The following is a 25,137-nucleotide window of genomic DNA, read 5'->3' as shown; positions in this document are numbered from 1 at the left end:
CCAACTCCAACCTGATGACAACACTGATGTACCATCTTCTCCAAGATCCTCAAGCCAGATGTAATGTACCTTTATTGCATGTTTATGTACAGGTATTTAGCTTAGTTTGTACCTGTACATGTTTGAAGTTTTACTGAATGTTTTCCTTACAAATAAACTGTACTACAGTATTTATCCCTGTAACTACAGTATTTATAGTCGTTATTTTCGGATAAGGGATAGTTTATCCTTTATCCGCACTCCCGAAAACCGAATTACCTCTGAAAACTGAAGCGTTTTCGCGCACCTTCCGAAAACCGAAATTTTCCTAAAACCGAAACACGGCTGGTCCCGAGGTTTTCGGATAAAGGATAGTCTACCTGTACTAGCAGTTTGGAGAAAAAATTGAGAACACTAAATGGAGGATATATATTTTGTAGTTCATTTTCTCCACATGCAGTAATAATAATCTGCTTTAAGAGCAATGGCACGTCTTTCTTAATTCCACAGTGGCATAGCAATGACTTCACATTATAACCTTTGACAGCATTGTATTGTACATTTAAAGCTACATCGAGTTGCTATATAAATGCAACTTTTTGTAGTCATTGGGTTAACATTCTGTGTCAGCTGTGGCTCAGTTGGTAGCACACTCGCCTCTGAGTCAGAAGGTTGTGGGTTCAAGTCCCACTCCAGGGACTTAAGCACATAAAGCTAGGCTGACACTCCAGTGCAGTGCTGAGGGAGTGCTGCGCTGTTGGAGGTGCCGTCTTTCAGATGAGACGTTAAACTGAGGCCCTGTCTGCTCTCTCAAGCGGACGTAAAAGATCCCAAGGCATTATTTCGAAGAAGAGTAGGGGAGTTATCCCCGGTGTCCTGGCCAATATTTATCCCACAATCAACATAACAAAAACAGATTTTCTGGTCATTATCACTTTGCTGTTTGTGGGACCTTGCTGTGCGCAAATGGGTTGCCGCATTTCCCACATTCATAGAATCATAGAGTTACAGCATGGAAGGAGGCCATTTGGCCCATCGTGTCCGTGCTGGCCAACAAAGAGCTATCCAGCCTAATCCCACTTCCCAGCTCTTGGTCCGTAGCCCTGCAGGTTAGAGCATCCCAAGTGCACATCCAAGTACTTTTTAAATGCGGTTAGGGTTTCTGCCTCTACTACCCTTTCGAACGAACTGATTGGGGCATGTTTGCCCATAATGACATCGAGGAATACGCATCCACAGTGCTATTCTACATCAACAGCTGCGTCGAGGTCGTCACGACCCATAAAAATATCAGGACATACCCCAACCAGAAACCCTGGATGAACGGAGAGGTCCGCTCACTGTTGAAGGCACGCGACGCAGCATTTAAATCTGGCGACGCGGCGGCTTACAGTGCAGCTAGGACCAACCTAAAAAAGGGTATCAGGACTGCCAAAAGGAAACAGACACTGCGGATAGAGGATCACTTCCGCAACAACTCGGACCCCCGGCGCATGTGGCAAGGCATCGAGTCCATCACTGACTACAAGGGCAAAAACACCAGCCCCCCGGTTAGCGATGCCTCCCTTCCGGAGGAGCTCAACAACTTCTACGCTCGCTTCGACAGGGACAACAGGGAGCCGGCTACCAAAGCCTTGCCACCCCCGGAAGACCAGGTGCTCACTCTGTCGACCTCCGACGTAAGGGGTGTTCTACGCGGAGTGAACACACGAAAGGCTGCTGGACCGGATAGCATCCCTGGACGGGTACTCAACGAATGTGATCAGCTGGCTGATGTCTTCACCGCCATCTTCAATTTGTCATTGGCCCAGGCAATAGTCCCTACATGCTTCAAGACCGCTACCATTATTCCTGTGCCAAAACGGCTGTGACGTGCCTGAACGACAATCGACCTGTCGCACTCACACCCATCATAATGAAGTGTTTCGAGAGACTGGTCTTAGCCCACATCAAAGCCAGTGTTCCTGCCTCTCTTGATCAACACCAGTTTGCCTATCGTGCAAATAGATCAACGGAGGATGCAATCACAACTGCTCTACACTCGGCACTGAATCACCTAGATGGTAAGGAGACCTACATCAGAATGCTGTTCATAGACTACAGCTCAGCATTCAACACTATCGTCCCCAACAAGCTGGCCACCAAACTCCAAACTCTTGGCCTGAACACTTCCCTCTGCAACTGAACCCTGGACTTCCTAACAAACAGACCCCAGTCTGTCAAATTAGGTAACCACACCTCCCCCCCCCCCGACCCTGAACACGGGGGCCCCACAAGGATGTGTGCTGAGCCTCCTCCTCTACTCCCTCTTCACCCACGACTGTGTGGCTGTTAATGGTTCCAACACCATCATCAAGTTTGCGGATGACACCACGGTAGTAGGCCAGATCACCAACAATGATGAGTCAGCCTACAGGGAGGAGGTCCAGCATCTCGTGAAGTGGTGCGCCGATAACAACCTGGCCCTTAACATCAAGAAAACCAAAGAAATCATTGTGGACTTCAGGAAGTCCAAAGGCGGAAGTCACACCCCCATCCACATCAATGGGGCTGTGGTGGAAAGGGTGGACAGCTTTAAGTTCCTTGGAGTCCACATCACGGAAGACCTCTCCTGGTCCCTCAATACCTCCTCTCTGGTGAAGAAGGCCCAGCAGCGCCTATATTTCCTAAGGAGGCTGAAGGGATGTAACCTGTCACCCCTGATCCCCTCTAACTTTTACCGCTGCACAATAGAGAGCATCCTGACAAACTGTATCACAGTATGGTATGGCAGCTGTAGCTACTATGACCGGAAAGCCCTGCAGCGGGTAGTCAAAACTGCCCAACGCATTACCGGCACCCGGCTACCGACCATAGAGCACATATACCAGAAACGCTGTCTACGGAGGTCACGGTCCATCATCAAAGACCCTACCCACCCCAGCCTGTTCGCCCTCCTGCCATCTGGGAGACGCTACAGATGCATTCGCACCCGAACGACCAGATTTAGGAACAGCTTCTTTCCCAGGACTGTCATCCTACTGAACTCCATAAATAAACTCTAAAGCCTGCACATCTGCCAATGCACTTTATTATGGTTATGTTTATGTTAATATACTACAAGCCAAATGTATGTTGAAAGTTTAAGGCCTAGAAAGTCAGTGGCCTGCGCCACCAGTTTGCGCCCAAAGAGGGCACTCAGTGGCTTTTGCGCCACTGGCCACACCTACCGCGATATTTAGCGGGGCGCTAATGGCGGCGTTAGCCTGTAGCGCTGCGCCGCCACCGATGACGTCATCGGTGTGCGCAGCGCCCCGCTATCGCCCCGATGGCCACATTTGGTCGCGCCCGCCTCTTCAGCGCCGGCCGCAAATAGCGACCGGTACACAGGGGCCTACCTGTGGCGGTAGTGGCGCTAATTAAGGTGGAGGTGCGGCCGGCCGCTTTTTCGGCGCCCGCCTGCCCGCACCTCCGTCCCCGGCCTCCTACAACCCCCCCCCCGCGGCACTGCCGGCTGTTTCCCGAGAGCCCGGCACTTCTCTTTGGTGCCGGGCTCATTTGCCGGCACTCGCGAGCAGGGATCGCGCTGTTGCAGGCACCTCCCCCTTAACAGTGGGAGGAAGGCCTGCAGTACCGCAGCCTGCCGTGCCGCAGCGTGTGGCGCTGTGGCCCTTAGCGCGCCGAAATTCAGTTTCAGCGCCCCAAGCGGGGCGCGGGGAGCCTCGTTTAGTGGCCCGTTTCCATTTGGGGCGCAGAAACTGAATATCCGGATGGCGCAAGTGGTTCCGCACCCAGCGGTAATTCCGGCGCCCAGGCGAGCTTGGCGCCCCAAATGGCGCCCAACTGAATTTTTAGCCCCTAATGTCTTAATCCAAATGTACACTCTCGGGAGCTGCAAGCCTACATTTCGTTGTACTGCACTTGTGCACTAACAATGACAATAAAAGTTGAGTTGATTTGATTTGATTCAGGCAGTGAGTTCCAGACCCCCACAACCCTCTGGGTGAAGAAATTTCCCCTCAAATTCCCTCTAAAACTTCCACCAATTACTTTAAATCTGTGCCCCCTGGTTTTTGACCCCTCTGCTAAGGGAAATAATAGGTCCTTTCTATCCACTTTATCTAGGCCCCTCATAATTTTATACACCTCAATTAAGTTCTCCCCTCAGCCTCCTCTGTTCCAAGGAAAACAAACCCAGCCTATCCAGTCTTTCCTCATAGCTAAGATTCTCTACTCCCGGCAACATCCTTGTAAATCTCCTCTGTACCCTCTCTAGTGCAATCACATCTTTCCTGTAATGTGGTGACCAGAACTGCACGCAGTACTCTAGCTGAGGCCTAACTAGTGTTTTGTACAGTTGAAGCATAACCCCCCTGCTCTTGTATTCTATGCCACGGCTAATAAAGGCAAGCATTCCGTGTGCCTTCTTAACCACCTTATCTACTTGGCCTGCTACCTTCAGGGATCTGTGCACATGCACTCCAAGGTCCCTTTGTTCCTCTACACTACTCAGTGTCCTACCATTTAATGTATATTCCCTTTCCTTGTTAGCCTTCCCCAAATGCGTTACCTCACACTTCTCCGGATTGGATTCCATTTGCCACTGTTCTGAATCCAACTTGACACTTTGCCCTGGATCCCATAGGCTTTTAACTTCATGACCAGTCTGCCATGTCTTCGTCTTCTCAGGCAGTCCCTTTGAACCGAGGATGACTTGCTTCCACATTAAAAATTAGTTTGCAGGTAACTGATGAGTCCAATGCGGGACCTACAGTCTCTGTCACAGGTGGGGCAGACGATGGTTGAAGGGGCGGGTGGGTGGGGTGCTTGGGTTGACGTGCGCTCCTTGCGCTGCCTGCGCTTGGCTTCCGCTTGCTCCCGGCGAAGAGACTCGAGGTGTTCGGCGCCTTCCCGGATGCTTCTCCTCCACTTTGTGCGGTCTTGGGCCAGGGATTCCCAGGTGTCGGTGGGGATGTTACACTTTTTCAAGGAGGCTTTGAGGGTGTCCTTGAAGCGTTTCCTCTGCCCACCTGGGACTCTCTTGCCGTGCCGGAGCTCCTAGAGCGCTTGTTTTGGGAGTCTCGTATCGGGCATGCGGACAGTGTGACCCGTCCATCGGAGCTGATCGAGCATGGTCAAAGCTGGAGTGGAGCTAATTTACAGAACAAACGGGAAACTGTTCAACCTCCGTCGCCTCCAGTCCAGATCCAAGGTCGTCCCATCCTCTGTTGTTGAATTACAGTATTGCAGACGACGCTTGTGTCTGCGCTCACTCGGAGGTCAAACTCCAAACCATCGTCAACACCTTCACCGAAGCGTACGAGAGAATGGGCCTTACACTAAACATTCGTAAGACAAAGGTCGTCTACCAACCTGCCCCCGCCACACAGTACTGCCCCCAATTATCAAATTCCACGACAAGGCCTTGAACAACGTGGACCACTTTCCATATCTCGGGAGCCTACTGTCAACAAGGGCAGACGTCGACGACCAAGTCCAACACCGCCTTCAGTGTGCCAGTGCAGCATTCGGTCGCCTGAGGAAGAGAGTGTTTGAAGACCAGGACCTCAAACCCGGCACTAAGCTCATGGTCTACAGAGCAGCAGTGAGGCTGTATGCCTCAGAGACATGGACCATGTACAGCAGGCACCTCAAAGCACTGGAGTGGTACCACCAACGCTGCCTCCGCAAGATCCTGCAAATCTATTGGCAGGATAGGCGCACCAACGTCAGTGTTCTCGCTCAGGCCAACATCCCCAGCATCGAAGCTGCCATGTGGAACCTTATCAAAAGCCTTGTCCATATACACTACATCAAATGCACTACCCTCATCTACCCTCCCTGTTACCTCCTCAAAAAATTCAATCAAGTTTGTCAGACACGACCTTCCCTTAACAAATCCTTGCTGACTATCCTTGATTAATCCGTGTCTTTCTAAATGAAGATTTATCCTGTCCTTCAGAATTCTTTCCAATAATTTTCCCACCACCGAGGTTAGGCTGACTGGCCTGTAATTATTTGGTCTATCCTTTTCTCCCTTTTTAAACAAGGGTACCACATTAGCAGTCCTCCAGTCCTCTGGCACCACACCTGAAGCCAGAGAGGATTGGAAAATGATGGTCAGGGCCTGTGCTATTTCCTCTTTTGCTTCGCTTAACAGCCTGGGATACATTTCATCCGGGCCTGGGGATTTTTAAAGCTGCTAAACCCCTTAATACTTCCTCTCTCACTATGTTTATTTCATCTAATATTTCACACTCCTCCTCCCTGATAGCAATGTCTGCTTCGCCCCTCTCCTTTGTGAAAACAGACGCAAAGTATTCATTAAGAACCCTACCGACGTCTCCTGCCTCCACACATAGATTACCCTCATGATCTCTAAGAGGCCCTACCCTTTCTTTAGTTATCCTCTTACTGTTAATATATTTATAAAAACATCTTTGGGTTTTCCTTGATTTTACTTGCCAAGAATTTTTCATGCTCTCTTTGCTTTCCTAATATCTTTTTTAATTGCACCCCTGCACTTTCTGTACTCCTCTAAAGATTCTGCAGTATTTAGCCCTCGGTATCTGTCACACGCCTTTCTTTTTTTCTTTATTCTACCCTGTATGTCTCTAGACATCCAGGGGGCTCTAGATTTGTTAGTCCCACCTTTTTTCTTTAAGGGCACATGTTTGGTCTGAACCCTCCGGATCTCCTCCTTGAATGCCCCGCACTGCTCTGACACGGATTTACCTTCAAGTAGCAGTTTCCAGTCCACTATGGCTAAATCCCCTCTGAGCTTAGCAAAATTTGCTTTTCCCCAATTTAGAATTTTTATTCCTGGTCTATCCTTGTCCTTTTCCACAATTACCTTAAATCTAACTGAATTATGGTCACTAGCACCAAAATGCTCTCCCACTGATACGCCTTCTACCTGCCCAGATTCATTCCCTAAAACTAAGTCCAGAACCGCCCCCTCCCTTGTTGGGCTTGCTACATACTGGCCAAAAAAGTTCTCCTGGATGCATTTTAGGAATTCTGCACCCTCTATCCCCTTCACACTAATTTTATCCCAGTTAATATTGGGGTAGTTGAAATTCCCTACTATTGCTGCCCTATAGTTTTTGCATTCCAGTGACTCCATTTCAAAAGTACTTCATTGACTGTAAAGTGCTTTGAGACGTCCGGTGGTCGTGAAAGGCACTATATAAATGCAAGTCTGTCTTTCCACATGTAGGACTCAGGTTTGAATGTAATGTAGGAAACGCAGCAAACCAATTTGCGCACAGCAATGTGATAAAGACCAGATAATCTATCTTCGTGATGTTGGCTCAGGGATAAATATCGGGCAGAACGCCCCTGCTCCTCTTCAAAATTGTGCCGTGGGATCTTTTATGTGCACCTTAGAGAGCAGACGGGGCCTCGGTTTAACGTCTCATCTGAAAGACGGCACCTCCGACAGTGCAGCACTCCCTCAGAACTGCACTGGAGTGTCAACCTGGATTATGCGCTGAAGTCGCTGGAGTGGGACTTGAACCCACAACCTTCTGACTCAGAGGCGAGAATGCTACCCACTGAGCCACAGCTGGCACCTCAGAGCAACAATGACCATTAGTGGGTGCTACACTACTCAGGTTGGAGCTAAAGCAGTGTGCTCAGAGGCAGTTCCACTCTGCATTCAATCAAAACAAGCCCCGACCTGGAATTCCTTTGTTTCTTTTGCTTAAAACATTTTGGCCTAGAAATTGGGTTGGGGCGCCAAGGTGGCGCCAAAGTCGCCTGAGCGCAGGATTTAGCGCAGTGTTCGAGGCTTTAGCGATCGTCAGATATTCAGTTTCATTGCCCCTAGAGGGAGACGGGGTGAGGCTCGAGGCGCTCCGCGTCCCTCTTAGGGCGCTGAAACTGAATATCGCAGTGCAACGTGCCGCAGCGCCACACGCTGCGGCACAGCACGCTGCGGTACTGCAGGCCTTCCTCCCATTGTTAAGGGGGAGGGGCCTGCAACAGCACGATCCCCGCTCGCGAGTGCCGGCAAACAAGCCCGGCACCAAGGAGAAGTGCCGGGCTCTCGGGAAACAGCCGGCAATGCCGTTGGGGGGGGGGGGGGGGGTGGGGGTCAGGAGGCCGGGGACGGAGGTGCTGGCAGGCAGCCGCCGAAAAAAGCGGCCGCCCCGCACCTCCACCTTAACTTGCGCCGCTGCCGGCACAGTAAGGCCCCGTGAACCGGGCGCGGGTAGCGAACGGGGCACTAATGGGGTGCTGCGCACACTGATGACGTCATCGGTGGCGGCGCAGCGCAACAGGCTAACGCCACCATTATCGCCCCAACTCAATATCGTGGGTGGCGCAGCCAGTGGCGCTATAGCCACCGACTGCCTCTTTAGGCGCTAACAGGTGGCGCTACTCACCCAATTTCTCCCCCTTTATACCTTATTTTCATTTCCGACTGTGTCAAAGCTACCATAAGTAACTTGTGCATGTGGTATTGAAAGTATATGGCCAGTCCACTCAGTGGTTAATTTTGTATCAACAACTTTTACTTGACACATATTCTCTGTCACTTTGCATCAGCTTTTTCCCCTCTGACAGCTGATGTTGATCTAGAGGTTTTCATTACAGAAAAGGAAGAAAGTGGCAAAAAGAAAACCTGCCAAAGAAAAGAGAATTAAACTTAAAGCATCATAAGCAAAAAAAAATCTAGTCTAAGGGTCAAGTAGATTTTTAAGGCAATTTCTAATTTTTTTTCTCTGCTTCAATTGTTTTTGTTTATCATCATCATCAACAACAAAACAACAACAACTTGTATTTATATAGCACCTTTAACGTAGTAAAACGTCCCAAGATGCTTCACAGGAGTGTTATAAGACAAAAAATTTGACACCAAGCCACATAAGGAGAAATTAGGGCAGGTGACCAAAAGCTTGGTCAAAGAGGTAAGTTTGAAGGAGCGTCTTAAAGGGTGTTGGAGGAAAATTTAAAATGGCACCGTAGTGCCTGCTGAAATACTTGACATTTATTGACATTTTGCAGACACTGGCATAACAGACAGCTGACTTGATCTGCTTGCACCAACTTGTGATATCACTTGTACAGATGTAAGACAGGAACGGCGAGTCAACTGTTGGGGTAAAATTGTAAGAGCGAAAAATTATGTTTAGGAAGAACAAGGGAGGTAAAGGGTGTTTAAGGGCGGGGTTACGCAACTGGCCGGACATAGGTATCACTGTGAGAATAGGGTTGCGAAATACCAACATGTCACATGAAAGAAGCTAGCTAACAGTAATATAATTAAGTTGTTTGTGAAAGAAGCTAGCTAACGGTATAATAATATAATTAACTTGTTTTTGACAGAATGTGATTAAGGGTTGCTAAGGTATCGGATTGGCCAAAGTTGAAGGATGCTAAAGTACCAGATTGGCCAAGGAATTAATGTAATAACTGCTGATATGGTACCTTTCCTGTTTTTAAACTGTATAAAAGAAGCTCGGCTACTATTGTAAAACCGAGAAGCTGGCAGCTAAGACCGCGGGGTCTACTGTTCTTCTTCTCCCAGAGTGCTCTGTACATTAAACTGTGCATTTTTACTTCTCTCAAACTATTTGGTTGTGTGAGTTTATTCACATAAGTCTAAGTTGGGTAACGTGTCGACCTCGTATATCACTTGGCCTGCTCAGGCTCCAATTAGACTCTAACAAAGGGAAAAGAGGTAGCGAGGTGGAGAGGTTTAGGCAGGGAATTCCAGAGCTTAGGGCCGAGGCAACAGAAGGCACGGCCACCAAAGGTTGAGCGATTATAATCAGGGCTGCTCAGTGACAAAAGTTGTGCGTAGTAGTGACATTTTACAACAAAACCAGTCAGCCAGCATGTAATGAGAAGCAACAGAGCCCCTCTTGTGGTGAAAAAAATGTAATGCTGCAAATCGGGACTTTTCTATAGAACTGCACAATTTAGAACACACTACCAGAGGTTGTGCACATGACTGACTCGTTGGAATTTACCACTGTCTGAAATAATTGACTTTTCAGGCACGTCATTTAAAATGGCGACGACTGTATCAGAATGAAAGAAATAGCCCAGGATAAAACACATCAGTGACCTTATCCTCAAGTATTGGTGCAAAAAAAGCACAGTATATGTTAAAAAAAAACTTACAATGCAATGGAAGGAACCCCAATTGGTGTCAGGATCTTGTTGTTTGTGAGGCTGGCAACTGAAATATGTTGTTTTTCTAGTAACTTTGAAAGTTTTTGATAAGATGAATAGAGAAAGACGACTTTCTCTGGTTGAGCAGTCAGTGATGAGGGGTATTCAATATTACCAAATGGTCACCAAGAAAGTGTGGAGAAAAATTAGAAGTAATTTTCATAGAATTATACAGCACAGAAGGATGCCATTCGGGCCATTTTGTGCCTGTGCTGGCTATTTGAAACAGCCATCCAATTAGTCCCACTCCCTTTCCTGCAAATGTTTCATTTTCAAGTATATATCCAATTCACATTTGAAAGTTACTATTGAGTCTGCTTCCACCACCCTTTCAGGCAGTGCATTCCACAGCATAACACACTGCGTGAAAAAAATCCCTGTCTCTCCTCTAGTTCCTTTGCCAATTATCTTAAATCTGTCCCTTTTGGTTACTGGCCCACCCACCAGTGGAAACAGTTTCTCCGTATTGACTATTAAAACCGTTAATGATTTTGAACATCTCTATTTAATATCCCCTTAACCTTCTCTATTCCCAAGGAGAACAATCCCAACTTCTCTATTCTCTCCACATATCTGAAGTTCCTCATCCCTGGGTATCATTCTGGTGATTCTCCTCTGCATCTTCTCCAAGGCCGTGACATCCTTCCTAAAGTGTGGTGCCCAGAATTAGACACAATACTCCAGCTGAGGCCTAGCCAGTGATTTATAAAAGTCTAGTATAACTTCCTTGCTTTTGTACTCTATGCTTCTATATATAAAAGTCCAGGATCCCAAATGCATTTTTTTTGGAAACAGCTTTATCAATTTGTTCAGCCACCTTCAAAGATTTATGTACGCCAGGTCTCTCTGTTCCTGCACCCCTTTAAAATAGTACACAGGCATTTTCTATGCCAACAGTAGCTAGAGCCTGGAACACTTTGCCACAGGGAACAGTTGAGGCAGAGGCCATTCCATTTTTTTTTTAATGGAAAAGTAGATAAACATTTGAATCTATGGGTAGAGTAGGGCAGTGGGATTACTTTTGTATTGCTTTAACAAACAGCCTGCACAGATACGTGCTATAAACTTTCATGGTTCTATAGTGCCTTGGGAATTTTGTTTTCCACAAGTACAAGGGCACGGTACGACCTCACCCTGGAATATTCCTTTAAGAATCTCAGGAAGTCAGAGCCCTATTTATAACAGAAAAAACACATTTGGTTTGAATCAGGTTGATTAAGTCAACTCATGCACCAGATCGGATTATTGTGGACAGTTTTAGTCTCCTTACCTAAGGAAGGATATACTTGCCATAGAGAGAGTGCAACGAAGGTTCACCAGACTGATTCCTGGGATGGGGGGATTGGCCTATGAGGAGAGATTGAGTAGACTAGGCCTATATTCTGTAGAGTTTAGAAGAATGAGCGTGATCTCATTGAAACATACAAAATTCTTACAGGGCTTGACAGGGTAGATGCAGGGAGGATGTTTCCCTGGCTGGGGAGTCTAGAACCAGGGGTCACAGTCTCAGAATAAGGGGTCGGCTATTTAGGGCTGAGATGAGGACAAATTTCTTCACTCAGAGGGTGATGAATCTTTGGAATTCTCTACCCCAGAGGGCTGTGGAGGCTCAGTTGTTGAGTATATTCAAAACAGAGGTGGATATTATGGGCATCAAGGGATATGGGGATAGTGCAGGAAAGTGAAGTTGAGGTAGAAGATCAGCCATTGATCTTATTGAATTGCAGAGTAGGCTCGAGGGGCCAAATGGTCTACTTCCACTCCTATTTCTTATATTCTTATGATGATATCAAATTTCCAGTGCAGCACACATACTATGTATCTCAGGAAAACAAAGATAAGGACTGTTCACAACAAGCCTCATTCAAATTATATTGATTCACAACTAACATTAAACTAGCATTGAGTGTATGTTTTTAAAAAACCCATATAGTATATTAGATGGTGCAACAGAGTGCATCCAGAGACAACTGTAATAAGGACAGATATCTCACAAGATTGACTCCGTGATTCATTACAACACTTACAGGTGACAAAGATGATATGCGGCTGTTTACCTTTCTGAAGTTTAGAACAATCACTTTTGTATGCAGGACTTTTCCACAAAAATCCCCACTATGAACATGCTGTGTATCGAAATGTTGTGTCACCAAACTATAGGATATAAATACTTCACAACACAAATTTCTCACTTTAAGCAAGACCAGCTGATTCACTATCACCCATCTTGCGCTAGTGCCCAAAAGCAATTTCACCCCCATTGAGTCTAAGGCTCATCCTTCTACTACCTTAACTCTTCAACCAGAACATCCAACTGTAGTATGAATATTGTCATGAATCTTACCATTCATGTAGTAATGACTCATGAGATAACACTGGGCGGCCAGCTGGTGGCGCCGTCCAAGGAAAGTATAAATACTCAGGCGTGGGCCCAGCTTGCTCAGGACGTTTTTGTAACCAGGAACTAGTGATGTAACTAGAACTCATGGTTGTGAAACAGTTGATTAAAGCCTTGTTTATACTCAGACCAAGTGCTCAGTAGTTTTCTTGCGTCAAACATGTTTAATGCTTTTACCTCTACCACCCAGCCAGCAAATATTCCATCATTCTTTGATTAAAGAAGTTGCCCCTAATATTTATTTTAAACTTTATTTTCACCAATTGAAATTTGCGCTTTCTGGTTTTATTTTGTGTTGGCTTAATTTGAAGTATCTGGGTATACTTTATCCATATCACATACCTTGATGAGATGCCCCATTGGCCCCCATCTTTATAGACTACAGAGTGTGAGCTTCTTTAAATCTCTTTACAGTTCATCCCCATTTTGCTTTTCTATGCAAACTCTCCAATGCTTGTATGTACATTTCTTGTGACATGGTGGCCAGAATCAAACACAGTGATTACTCTGTGTGAGGTTTGCCTAATGCACTGGAAAGCCTCAGCATAACATCTGGATAATTGTACTCTTCTGATTACATATCCAAGCATTCTACTTGCTTTTTTAGTTGCTTTACCACATAAGGCGAGAAGTCTATAATTATTCCCAGCTCCCTTTTTAAGTCTCCCTCTGCCAATGCATTCCCATTTGTTGTATACTGTAATGCACATTTTTCTATCAATGTAGAATACATTACATTTAACAGTGTTACGTTTCAATCACCATTTGTTTTCCCCATTGCAAAGCCAATCTAAAACTTTCAGTAAGTATTTTGCTGCATCCTCTGTTTCTGCAGCTTTCCCTATTTTAGTGCTGTTAGCCGATTTGAGAAACTTACATTATTAATGCAAATTAGAAAGAAGAAGGGTCCTGAGCTTTGCATGCCCAATGTTCTGATGCACAATTTGGGTGGACTGGACAAGGCTGTGCTACCAGCACGTGATTCATTTAAATCAGGGGGGAGAAATTCGGTATAGCCCCGTTTGGGGTGCTAACTTTTAAAAGTTGAAAAAATTAGCACCAGGCGTTGATGTTGATCAACATTAACAATTAACAGGAAGCAGGTCTGATGATGTCATTTGATGATGTGTCATCTGCCAGTTTCCTTAAAGGGACCATGCACAATTTTATTTTGACAGTTGATCTGTCAGTGTTTGACAGCATTGAGGTGCTGCAAACACTGACAATCACTGCACAAAGGTGAACACTTGCACCCAAGCTCTCCAATGACTCCCTCCATATGCTTATGGATGGAATCATAGCACGCAGGGCGGTTCTCTTCCCTTCCAAGGGCAGAAGAGACCTCCCCAGGATACCAACTTACCTTGAACCTCCACCCAACCCTCTCTATCTACTTTATCACTTCCCCATCTCACTAGCCACCCCTCACACTCACCCTCATCCTACTGCAAGCATACCAACTAACAACACACAAGAGTAGGCACTTGAGAGGTTTAGCCAATGTCCATGTGAAGTTTCTGGTAATGTGTTGTCATACAGTGTAATATCTTTTTCCAAAAGTGCACCTTATTGGACAGATCTGAGCGCACATTAAGAAGTGTCTTACTGAGTTCCAGTGATTGTTCAGTCATAACTCCCACCCCCCCGCACCCCCTCACTATAGTGATGTGTGTGCATGGAATGGCTTGGACATTATAGGGATGCTTCACGGTGCTGGTGTGGGATGGCGTCAACCTGGCGCATCATGTGGCAGCCAGGGTTTACAGCATCAAGTGAAGAACATTTGGCCATGGTGATGCCTCCTGGCCAAAAATTGTCAGAAGCTGATGCTCTGTGTCCAGTGCAGCGTCAGGTGGGTGAGGAGGAGGTTGGCGCTCCTGGTGCTGGTGCTGCTGTTGTGGCTCTTTGTGGTGCTGCCGCGGCTGCTCTTCCTCCGAATCATGACCAGGATGAGAGGATGTAAATGGTTCCCATCCCGTTGCTATGGATTTCAGTTGAGGCAAGAAGCTTGCAAGCGCTCACTCAAAGTGGCCTGAAATTATTCCAATCAGGTAACACTGCAGATGTGTGTCAGCTTGAACAGTCACAAGGTCAGTAGATTTGCAAAATCTTATCTCAAACCTCCAACAAGGTTGTTGCATTTGAATGTCAGCCATGTTACAGGAGCGCTTTTAAAGTGCTGCACCAATGACAACAAATTATGTCCTCGAGAAACTCGTCTCCTTGCAGCGTGTTTCCGACAAGACGGGAAACAGGAGCCAGAAGCATGAAAATGGGAAACCACTATCAAAATAGGATTAGCAAGGCAGTTAACAGGCTCTTACCTTCCTTAACTACCTGTCCCACCGGTTCCCGTCGGGTCAGTTTGGGAGCAGCTGACCCGACACTCACGAAAATCATGTGGGGCCGAGATGGAGGTGGGTTGGCAGTCTGAAGCCATTTTTTCTGATTTTCGCTGCCAACCCACCTCCAAACCCGCCTCCTCAGGGCTATTAAAATTGAGCCCATAGAGTACAAAAGCAAAGAAGTTATGATGAACCTTTATAAAACACTGGTTCGGCCTCAACTGGAGTAGTGTGTCCAATTCTGGGCACCGCACTTTAGGAAGGATGTGAAGGCCTTAGAGAGGGTGCAGAAAAGATTTACAAGAATGGTTCCAGGGATGAGGGACTTCAGTTACGTGGATAGACTGGAGAAGCTGGGATTGTTCTCCTTGGAGCAGAGAAGGTTGAGAGGAGATTTGATAGAGGTGTTCAAAATCATGAGGGGTCTAGACAGAGTAGATAGAGAGAAACTGTTCCCATTGGTGGAAGGGTCGAGAACCAGAGGACACAGATTTAAGGTGATTGGCAGAAGAACCAAAGGCAACATGAGGAAAAACATTTTTACGTAGCGAATGGTTAGGATCTGGAATGCACTGCCTGAAAGGGTGGTGGAGGCAGATTCAATCGTGGCTTTCAAAAGGGAATTGGATAAGTACCTGAAGGAAAAAGATTTGCAGGGCTACGGGAAAAGGGCGGGGGAGTGGGGCTAGCTGAAGTGCTCTTACAGAGAGCCGGCACGGGCTCGACGGGCTGAATGGCCTCCTTCTGTTCTGTAGCCATTCTATGATACAATTGCTTCATGGCAATTTGCATTACTGTAAATCCTGAAGGTACTGCAGTGGTGTCGGAGGCGCATTGCTGCAAGTTGCTCATGGTGCACTCAATAGATGGGCGCATTCTGCTCCTACATTTACTCCTGTTTGAAGGCAGGCCGAGCAGGATACTAATCCCTTGCCCATACAGTTGACATACGAGATGGGCTGGATGCCTGATGTGATCTTTCTTCTTCTGTTCCTGTCATCTCCACTTGCTCCTCCTCATTTGTGATGCACCTTCCTCAGACACATTTAAGATGATGATAGCAACTAACTGAATATTTCAAAAGCTTTTTTGTGCCCTGACCATCTCCATCTTGTGTCCAGAACTTTGCAAATTAGCTAGCGGGGTGTTCCTACTGGCATTACTTTTTTCAAACTGAACTTTGATCTGCTAAGTGCAAGGTATTACCTCTCCGCAATTGTGCCCTCCATATTCTCCTGCTGGAAAGAGTGTTGTGATAAAGGTTAAATGGTTGCCATCTCCTGGAGAGTACAGGATAACAACACTGACATTAGTGCAACTTCTTCTAGGGAGGAAGAGTAGGCAAGTAAATGAAGGTGAGTACACTTATCGTTACACTTCTCGTGAAATCAGAGCCAAGCCTTTCAGGAGAGAAGTTAGGAAACACTTCTTCACATGAAAGGTGGTAGAAGTGTGGAACTCTCTCCCACAAAAAGCAATAGATGCTAGCTCAATTAATAATTTCAAATCTGAGATTGATAGATGTATGCTAGCCAAGGGTATTAAGGGATATGGAGCCAAGGCTGGTGGATGGAGTTAGGATACAGATCAGCCACAATCTCATTTAATGGCAGAACAGACACAAGGGGCTGAATGGTCTACTCCTGTTCCTATGATACAAATAAATCTCTACTTCCTCATTTGTTCCATGGTGCAGTAGGGGGGATGGTACTGATTTGATTTGAAATCTCCATCTAGGTAGCTTTGGCAACTGTAGGCTTAACCCTCGAGGGGGGGTGGGGGTGGGGTGGTATTATCTGTCTGCATCTCTAATGAATTGGGGTTAATGCTGGGGGTCTTCCACATGGCTGTCATTGCATGGATTTTTCCAAAAAATGCTTGACCTCTAACCAGCTACTGAACTCCCAAAATCTGCTTTAATGGTGAACAACTCATGGAATTGAAGGCAAATTATTGACCTGGTTAGGAAATTGGCTAAGGGACAGGAGACAGAGAGCAGGGATAATGGGCAGGTACTCAAATTGGCAGAATGTGACTAGTGGTGACCCAGAGGGATCTGTGTTGGGTTCTTAACTATTCACCATATATTTATTAACGACTTAGATGATGGAATAGAGAGCCACATATCCAAGTTTGTCGATGACACAAAGATAGTCGGCTTTGTAAACAGTGTAGATTAAAGCATAAAATTACGAAGAGATATTATTAGATTAAATGAATGGGCAAAACTGTGGGAAATGTATTTCAATATAGGCAAGTGTGAGGTCATCCACTTTGGCCTTAAAAAGGATAGAACAGAGTACTTTCTAAATGGTGAAAAGCTAGAAACAGTGGCAGTCCAAAGAAACTTGGAGGTCCAGGTACATAGATAGTTAAAATGTCATGGACAGGTACAGAAAATAATCAAAAAGGCTAATGGAATGCTGGCCTTTATATCTAGAGGACTAGAATACAAGGGGGTAGAAGTTATGCTGCAGCTGTACAAAACCCTGGTTAGACCACACCTGGAGTACTGTGAGCAGTTCTGGGCTCCACACCTTAAGAAGGATATATTGGCCTTGGAGGGAGCGCAGCATAGATTTACCAGAATATCTGGACTCCAGGGTTAAATTACGAGGGGAGATTACACAAACTAGGGTTGTATTCCCTGGAATTTAGCAAGTTAAGGAGTGATTTGATTGAAGTTTTCAAGATATTAAGGGGAACTGATAGGGTAGATAGAGATAAATTATTTCCACTGGTTGAGGAGTTTAGGACAAGTGGATATAGCCTAAAAGTTAGAAACAGGCCTTTCAGGAGTGAAGTTAGGAAATACTTCTACACGCAAAGGGTGGTAGAAGTTTGGAACGCTCTTCCGCAAACGGAAGTTGATGCGAGGTCAATTGGTAATTTTAAATTGGAGACTGATAAATTTTGTTAAGCAAGTGATATGGGGCAAAGGCGGGTATACGAAGTAGGTCACAGATCAGCCACGATCTTATTGAATGGCGGAACAGGCTAGAGGGGCTGAATGGCCTACTCCTGTTTCTACGTTCCTAACTCTTCAACTGCTGGCTCATCCAATTTTGCACCCGCAAGCTTGACATATTTTTTTTGCGCAGGGAGTGTATTTGGCACTGCTGGTGCGAGTGTGTCTGCGTAACAGAAAATAATCAAAAAGGCTAATGGAATTTATATCTAGAGGACTAGAATACAAGGGGGTAGAAGTTATGCTACAGCTATACAAGCTATACAGCCAGGATTTATCTGGACTTGCAAAAATGGGACCTGAATCTTTCACAAATACTCTGCATTCATTTAAGTAACGGGATGAAAGAAAAAGACCAAGACCGCATTTAATAAAGATAACATCCGCACACATTTAATGTAACAACCATGCATGAGGTTAAGTTGTATACAATTGGCAGATAGTCCGGACTATGGCCTTAGTTGCTTTCCAATACAGAAATTTGTTTGCGATAAAACTCAAGGTCTGAAATTTACTAGGGTATCTGTTATTCCAAGTGCAAACTAAAGACTATTGAGAATAAAATTCTTTTCAGGCTTCATGCCACACCTACTTTCCAAAAACGCTCCAGATTTCCGAACTAGTCCTTGAACACTGTAACAAACATGATGATATACTGCAACAGTGATAGAGGCACGGTAAAGACTCTTATTAAAATGTGGCTCGTGGTTTCAGCAACCAAGGCAGACGGTTCAGGTTTCAAGAAGTAAATAATTGAAATTGCAACAAGCACGCACCATGTTAAACATCTTCAGAATCTCACGCACCTTTGTTCCTATTTAAACTCCTATAACATATTGGAGGAGTACCTGTTTTTTGTGGTCTCCGCTATTGACAAGATCCACTTGAGAAGTTTGTCCTCACTCATCACTGAAGTATTCATTATCCAGGGAAACAGTCTCTCTATATCTAGATGGCACAATATTTTCAGCACCTAGAATATTTGACACAGCAGTTAGTTATAAAACTATACACACAGACTGCGTTTATGTTTCAAGGTAAACGTCAATGTCAGTCATTTGAACACTTTCAGATTGAGCTCTTAGCTTTATTGGTTTAGTAAAGTGATCCATTTGAATAGTCAATGTGAGTACTTTCAGCAAGACTAGGTTCTTTCATAATTTTTATTTTATATATAAAACTAATATGGTGGCTATTGTCTGCAAGGCTTTAAAATAAATCGGCAATAATAAAAAAGTCATATTTGAGATATTTACTTCTGAAATTTGCATTGCTATATCAGATAATCCCTCACCTTGGCAAGACATTCTGGGTGTTTTTCTTGCACTGCTAGCTTTTTCAGAGTGTCCTCAACTCGTGATAACAGGAACAGTACATTCTCATTTGTCTCTCTGACTTGGTTGGAATCTATCTCCTCCAGCCACAACAACACTGTCTCCAGGGTCAGCAAACGTACTTCAAGAAATTCTGAATGTAGGAGATGAGAAAGGAACAGGCTGGGTTGAACTTCAGCAGCTCCAGAAGCCAACTCGTGGATGGCATCTGGCGACAGTGATATTGGCTGCAGAGAAACTGATTCTGCCAGTACTGACAATGTTAGTTTGGTGATACTTTCTTGCCACTGAATCAGTCCAGGTACTGGAGAAAACTTTTGCCCATCTGTAAATAGCTCTGACGCCAGTATAATGTGGTGGGTGGTCTGCCAGAAGTTTAGGATCTCTGGGTCTGAAAGAAAGCATTTACTAGTTAGGGCTGCATCACTAAACAGAAAGCAATTTGCTTTTGAATTATCAGCTTAACACTTTTCATAATGTTTTGAAAGGCAAATTAAAAGAAACTTTCATAGACACAGGAAACTTTCTTTTATCCGACACGGACGGGACCGACATGGTGCCGGTTCATCAAAAATTCCGGATAACCGAATGCTATAGTAAAAGATAGGGAAAGCCGACAGCTCCGTATAAAGCAACAAACCCTGGTGCTTAGCAACAACTGTAGAACAATGAACACAAGTTTCAAGCGTCTCTGTAGCTTAGCAACAGCTGCAGCCACACCCTTGCACAGCACAGATGGAAGAAGGCAAATACAATATGAAGTAAAACCTACTCCTGAATTTTGCCGGTTAACCGACATTTCCGGTTATTTAGGTGCCGGTAAATCGAAAGTTTCCTGTACTACATTTGTGGCCATTTCCTTATACAGTATAAAGGTTGTGCTTCCAGTTCACTTCCCACAAACTATGACACCATGTGGGGCACCTCAACCAGGGCATTTTGCACTGAAGATTGAAATAAGCGGGGCGATTTCAACCCTGCCCACCTGGTAGAAACCGTTGTCTTCAATTTTAACCAGCTCCTCTGAGCAGGCAGGAAGGATACCCGCCTGAAAACAGCAGGGTCCTTCTTTCATCATATATACTGGGCCCTGATGACATTATCAGAGCCTGACTGCTATTTTAACCAGTCGCCTGAGCAGGGAAACTACTGTGGCTTTTCTGCTAGGTGAAGCTTGTGGGAATGAGTCAGGGTCAAAAGAGGCAAGTTTTTAAGCATTTAAAAAAATTAATTCTCGGGACGTGGACGTTGCTGGCAAGGCCGGCAACTATTGCCCATCCTTAATTTCCCCGAGAAGGTGATGGTGGCCCCCCTTCTTAAACCACTACTTTGTTATTCCTTGTAGCAGTTTGATATAACTAAGTGACTTGCTAGGGCAGTTAAGTCAACCCCATTGGTGTGGGACTATAGTCACAGATAGGCCAGACCAGATAAGTACGGCAGGTTTGCTTCCCTAATGGACATTAGTGAACCAAGAGTGCTCATCTGGGCCCTGCAAGGAAAGTTTAGGTCTCTCCTGTCCCTTCTTGATTGCAAGGCCCTGCCAAAAACCTCTTCCCTGTGACTTACCTGAGCACTGGGGACCGTTCCTTCGATCCCTGCTGGCAACCTCCTGCTGCCTGCCATTCCACTCCCAATCGCCAGCCAGCTGCCACTTCCCACCAGTTTCAGGTAGGCAACTGACCAGGGACATGCAGATGAGGGCTGGGAATTAAAAATCGCCCGATACTCACGCTGCCGAGGTCAGGATGGTTTGCTGGTTGCTTCAGCCCAGCCTTCCCGATTCCCGCCCCGAGTTAAAATCAGGGCTAATGTATCAAGCCCTGAAAAACTTGGGTCTAATGCTGAACTCTGGCGTTCCCAGATTATCGAGAAGTACCAGTAACTCATTCTCTTGTGGAAGTTTTCCACCCCAGTCAAGACTCGACTGATCAAACAACTCCCATTTGTTTGCATAAATAAATTATTCTAAGAGTTTCCTGTAGCCATGACAACATATGTGATTCCCCTTTCCAATGGCATGGATTTTCAGGCAGCTGCTTGTGCTCACCAGGCAGGTTAATAGTTCTACATTGGAAATAAGTGATGATGAACCATCTGTCCTTCAAGACTGCAACACCAATTCTTCTATATCGAGTAAAAGGTTTGTTTCTAGGAGGAACAAATGGTCTGAGTTTCAAAGTTTTATTGAGATAATCTACTAATGCAATGTCTTTCAATACATGCTGCACGATTAGTCAACAAGCTTATTTATCTTTATAATACAGCATTGTCCAAAATTGAAAGCTTGCTGGCTTAGAAAGATGGTAAAGAGAGGTTTTGTGTGTTTTTGAGAGAGGGTGTCTCTATGTATGTGAAAGATATTGGCCTGGATTTTGCAGTCAGCGGCAAACAAACGAAATTACACTTCTCCACAGACTTTCTACGGGCTTTTGCACTGGAAGTTGCGGTTATTAGAAAGCCAAAACAGCACAGTGCCCTCTACAGGGCATCTGGGACTTTCGTAAACAGTGCAAGCAACTGTGGCCTAGAAATTCAGTTGTTTGCGTCAGCCACTAGCGCCTTAGGAGGAGGAGAAGTGGGGCGCTAAGTGGCTAGCGCCCGGGCGCAGCGCGATCTGCGCCTCTTGCGAACTTCAGTTAAGAATTAGCGGCAGTGCATGATGTGCCTCAATGAATCCGAGACTCAACGTTAACGGAGCAAAGCAAGGCTTTAATTAACTCAGAAAGTAATACACAGTGGAGAAGTGTCTCTCATCCAGAGATCTGCTGTACTGCCTGTGAGACACGCTGGGGCCTGCTTAAGTAGGGGCCAGGTATGGGCGGAGCCCTACACACAACACAATACAGGTAAGGAAATGAAACTGAAACTAAACTCCCCTGCTTGTCACAGTCACAGGCACAATCAAACACAGAGAATAGAGAGTGCCTGATGAATGGCATATTTCATCACATTCACCCCTTCTACAGATTTAGTCTGTTCGGGGGTTTGATAGTCCTCTGTGACCGACGTAGCTGTTGTGGTGCCGCGGGTGTCGGCTGGGTGTCCCCGGTGGCCTCCTGGGTCTCTGCTGGGGGCGCCGCCAGGGTTGTTGAAGGGGTAGTTGGTGGGGGCACCGTTGGTCGATGTTCTTCCGGGGGTGATGAAAGGATAGTGGGTGGGTAAGAGTTGCTGTGATCGTTGTTGCTGTTGTTGTCGTGGTTGTTGTCGTTACCGGCTGGGGCGACGTCTTTTATGGACACGGTGTCCTCCCTTCCGTCGGCGTGCCGGACATACGCGTATTGGGGGTTGGCGTGGAGTAGCTGCACTGACTCCACGAGAGGGTCCGTCTTGTGGCCCCTCACATGCCTTCGTACAAATACCGGACCTGGGGCGGAGAGCCATGACGGCATGGATACGCCCGAGGTGGATTTCCGGGGAAAGACAAACATTCGTTCATGAGGCGTGGCATTAGTGGCAGTACACAATAGCGACCGTATCGAATGGAGCACATCTGGGAGGACTTCCTGCCAGCGGGAGATAGGGAGGCCCTTGGTCCTTAGAGCTAGAGTGACTGCTTTCCATACTGTCCCGTTCTCTCGCTCCACCTGGCCGTTACCCTGGGGGTTGTAGCTGGTGGTACGGCTCGTGGCGATCCCCCTGGACAGCATGTACTGGCGTAGCTCTTCACTCATGAAGGACGCGCCCCTATCCGTATGGATGTAGCTCGGCATACCGAACAGGCAGAACAGGCTGTTGAGGCATTTAATGACCGTGGCGCTGCTCATGTCTGGGCAGTTGAAGGCGAATGGGAAACGGGAGTATTCGTCCACAATGTTCAGTAAGTAAACATTGCGGTCGACTGACGGGAGGGGGCCCTTGAAATCTAAGCTGAGCCGCTCAAAGGGCCGTGTAGCTTTGATTAAGTGGGCTCTATCTGGGCGGTAGAACCGAGGCTTGCACTCAGCGCAAGTGCGGCAGTTCCTGGTCAGAGACCAAACTTCCTCAATCGAGTAGGGTAAGTTGCGGGACTTTATGAAGTGGAACAGCTGTGTGACCCCTGGGTGGCAGAGGTCGTTGTGGAGGGTCTGTAGCCGATCCCCGGTGGCGCTGGCACACATCCCTCGTGAGAGGGCGTCGGGGGATTCGTTAAGGGCCCCTGGCCGGTAAATGATGTCATACTCGAAGGTGGAGAGCTCGATCCGCCACCTGAGAATCTTATCATTTTTAATCTTCCCCTTCTGTTTATTATTAAACATAAACGCTACCGACCGCTGGTCGGTAAGTAGGGTGAAGCGTTTGCCGGCTAGGTAGTGGCGCACTGCCTCCACGATGGCTTGGGCCTCCTTTTCTACGGAGGAGTGTCTGATCTCAGGCCCTTGGAGGGTCCTCGAGAAGAAAGCTACGGGCCGCCCCGCCTGGTTGAGGGTGGCAGCCAAGGCAAAGTCAGACGCATCACTTTCCACTTGAAAGGGAGTGTTCTCGTCCACTGCCTGTAGCGTGGCCCGTTCAATATCCCGCTTAATGCTTTTGAAGGCGGCGTGGGCCTCAGCAGAGAGCGGAAAAGAGGATGCTTTCAAGAGGGGGCGGGCTTTGTCGGCGTAGTTGGGGACCCATTGGGCATAATAAGAAAATAACCCCAGGCACCTTTTCAGGGCTTTGGGAGTGTTGGGCAGGGGCAGCTCCCGTAGGGGGCGCAATCGGTCGGGGTCTGGTCCGATTTCCCCATTCTCCACCACGCTGCCTAGTATGCAGAGGCGCGTGGTGTTGAAAACGCACTTGTCCTCGTTGTAAGTGAGGTTGAGTTTTTGTGCGGTTTTCAGGAACCTCTCGAGGCTCGAGTCGTGATCCTGCTGGTTGTGACCGCAGATGGTGACGTTGTCGAGGTAGGGGAAGGTTGCCTGCAAGTGGTGGTCATCGACCATGCGGTCCATCTCCCTTTGGAAGACCGAGACCCCATTCGTCACCCCAAAGGGGACTCTGAGGAATTGGTAGAGGCGTCCGTTCGCCTCGAAGGCGGTGTACGGGCGGTCCTCTGGTCTGATAGGGAGCTGGTGGTACGCTGACTTGAGGTCGATGGTGGAGAACACCCGGTATTGGGCAATTTGGTTCACCATTTCTGATATGCGGGGTAGCGGGTAGGCGTCTAGTTGGGTGTACATGTTGATCGTTTGGCTATAGTCGATCACCATCCGTTTCTTCTCGCTACCCCTCACCACCACCACTTGGGCGCGCCACGGGCTGTTGCTGCGTTCAATAACGCGCTCCCTCAGCAGCCTGTCCACCTCGGTCGCGATAAACCGCCTGTCCTCCCAGCTGTACCTCCTGCTTTTGGTCGCTATTGGCCGGCAGTTGGGAGTAAAGTTCGCGAATAGCGAAGGCGGCTTTACCTTCAGGGTAGCCAGACCGCACACTGTGAGAGGCGGCTGGGACCCACCGTAATTGAGCGTGATGCTTTGGTGGTGGCACTGGAAATCCAGGCCCAAGATCACGCTCGCACATAGACTCTTCATGATTAGTAATTTAAAATTGTCGTATACAGTTCCGTTAACGGACAATTGTACCGCGCAGTAACCCATAATGGTCGATGTCTGGGTTTTATCAGCCATAGAGATGGTGCCCCGAGCAGGGACCACCGTTAGAGAGAGTTGTTGTGCTAGTTCAGGGTGGATAAAACTCTCCGTGCTTCCACTGTCAATTAAACATTTAACCCCGCACCCGTTTACCTCGATGTCCACCATTGATTTGGATAGCAGGTGCGGTCTGGTCTGGTCCACTGTGACCGATGCCACTGTAGGGCCCTGATCGAGACAAGATGGCGTCCACGCTGTCTGCTCACAAGATGGCGGACCCCACGAGGTCGGGCAAGATGGCGTCCAAGATGGCTGCTCCCACGGCGGTGGCGGGTTTTCCAGCGGGGTTCCCTCTGCACACCTTCCCGAAGTGCCCCTTCTTACCGCACTTAAAGCA

At 46.9% G+C, this 25,137-nt stretch overlaps 1 protein-coding gene across 1 annotated transcript in view; it reads right to left on the bottom strand.

The window, feature by feature from the left end:
• thada (THADA armadillo repeat containing) overlaps positions 1-25,137 on the bottom strand; it is a 502,870-nt gene that overhangs the window by 96,610 nt on the left and 381,123 nt on the right. Inside the window, exons 31-32 of the mRNA XM_085980649.1 lie at positions 19,149-19,579; positions 18,703-18,827 (exon numbers count right to left, since the gene is read on the bottom strand). Coding sequence (XP_085836775.1) covers positions 18,703-18,827; positions 19,149-19,579 — 556 coding nt within the window. The remainder of the gene's footprint in view (positions 1-18,702; positions 18,828-19,148; positions 19,580-25,137) is intronic.

The sequence above is a fragment of the Somniosus microcephalus genome, chromosome 3 (genome assembly GCF_052327205.1).
Source record: "Somniosus microcephalus isolate GS21.2 chromosome 3, FLI_Smic_1.0, whole genome shotgun sequence".
Taxonomy (NCBI): domain Eukaryota; kingdom Metazoa; phylum Chordata; class Chondrichthyes; order Squaliformes; family Somniosidae; genus Somniosus; species Somniosus microcephalus.
This window is presented reverse-complemented; position numbering and strand designations above follow the sequence as displayed.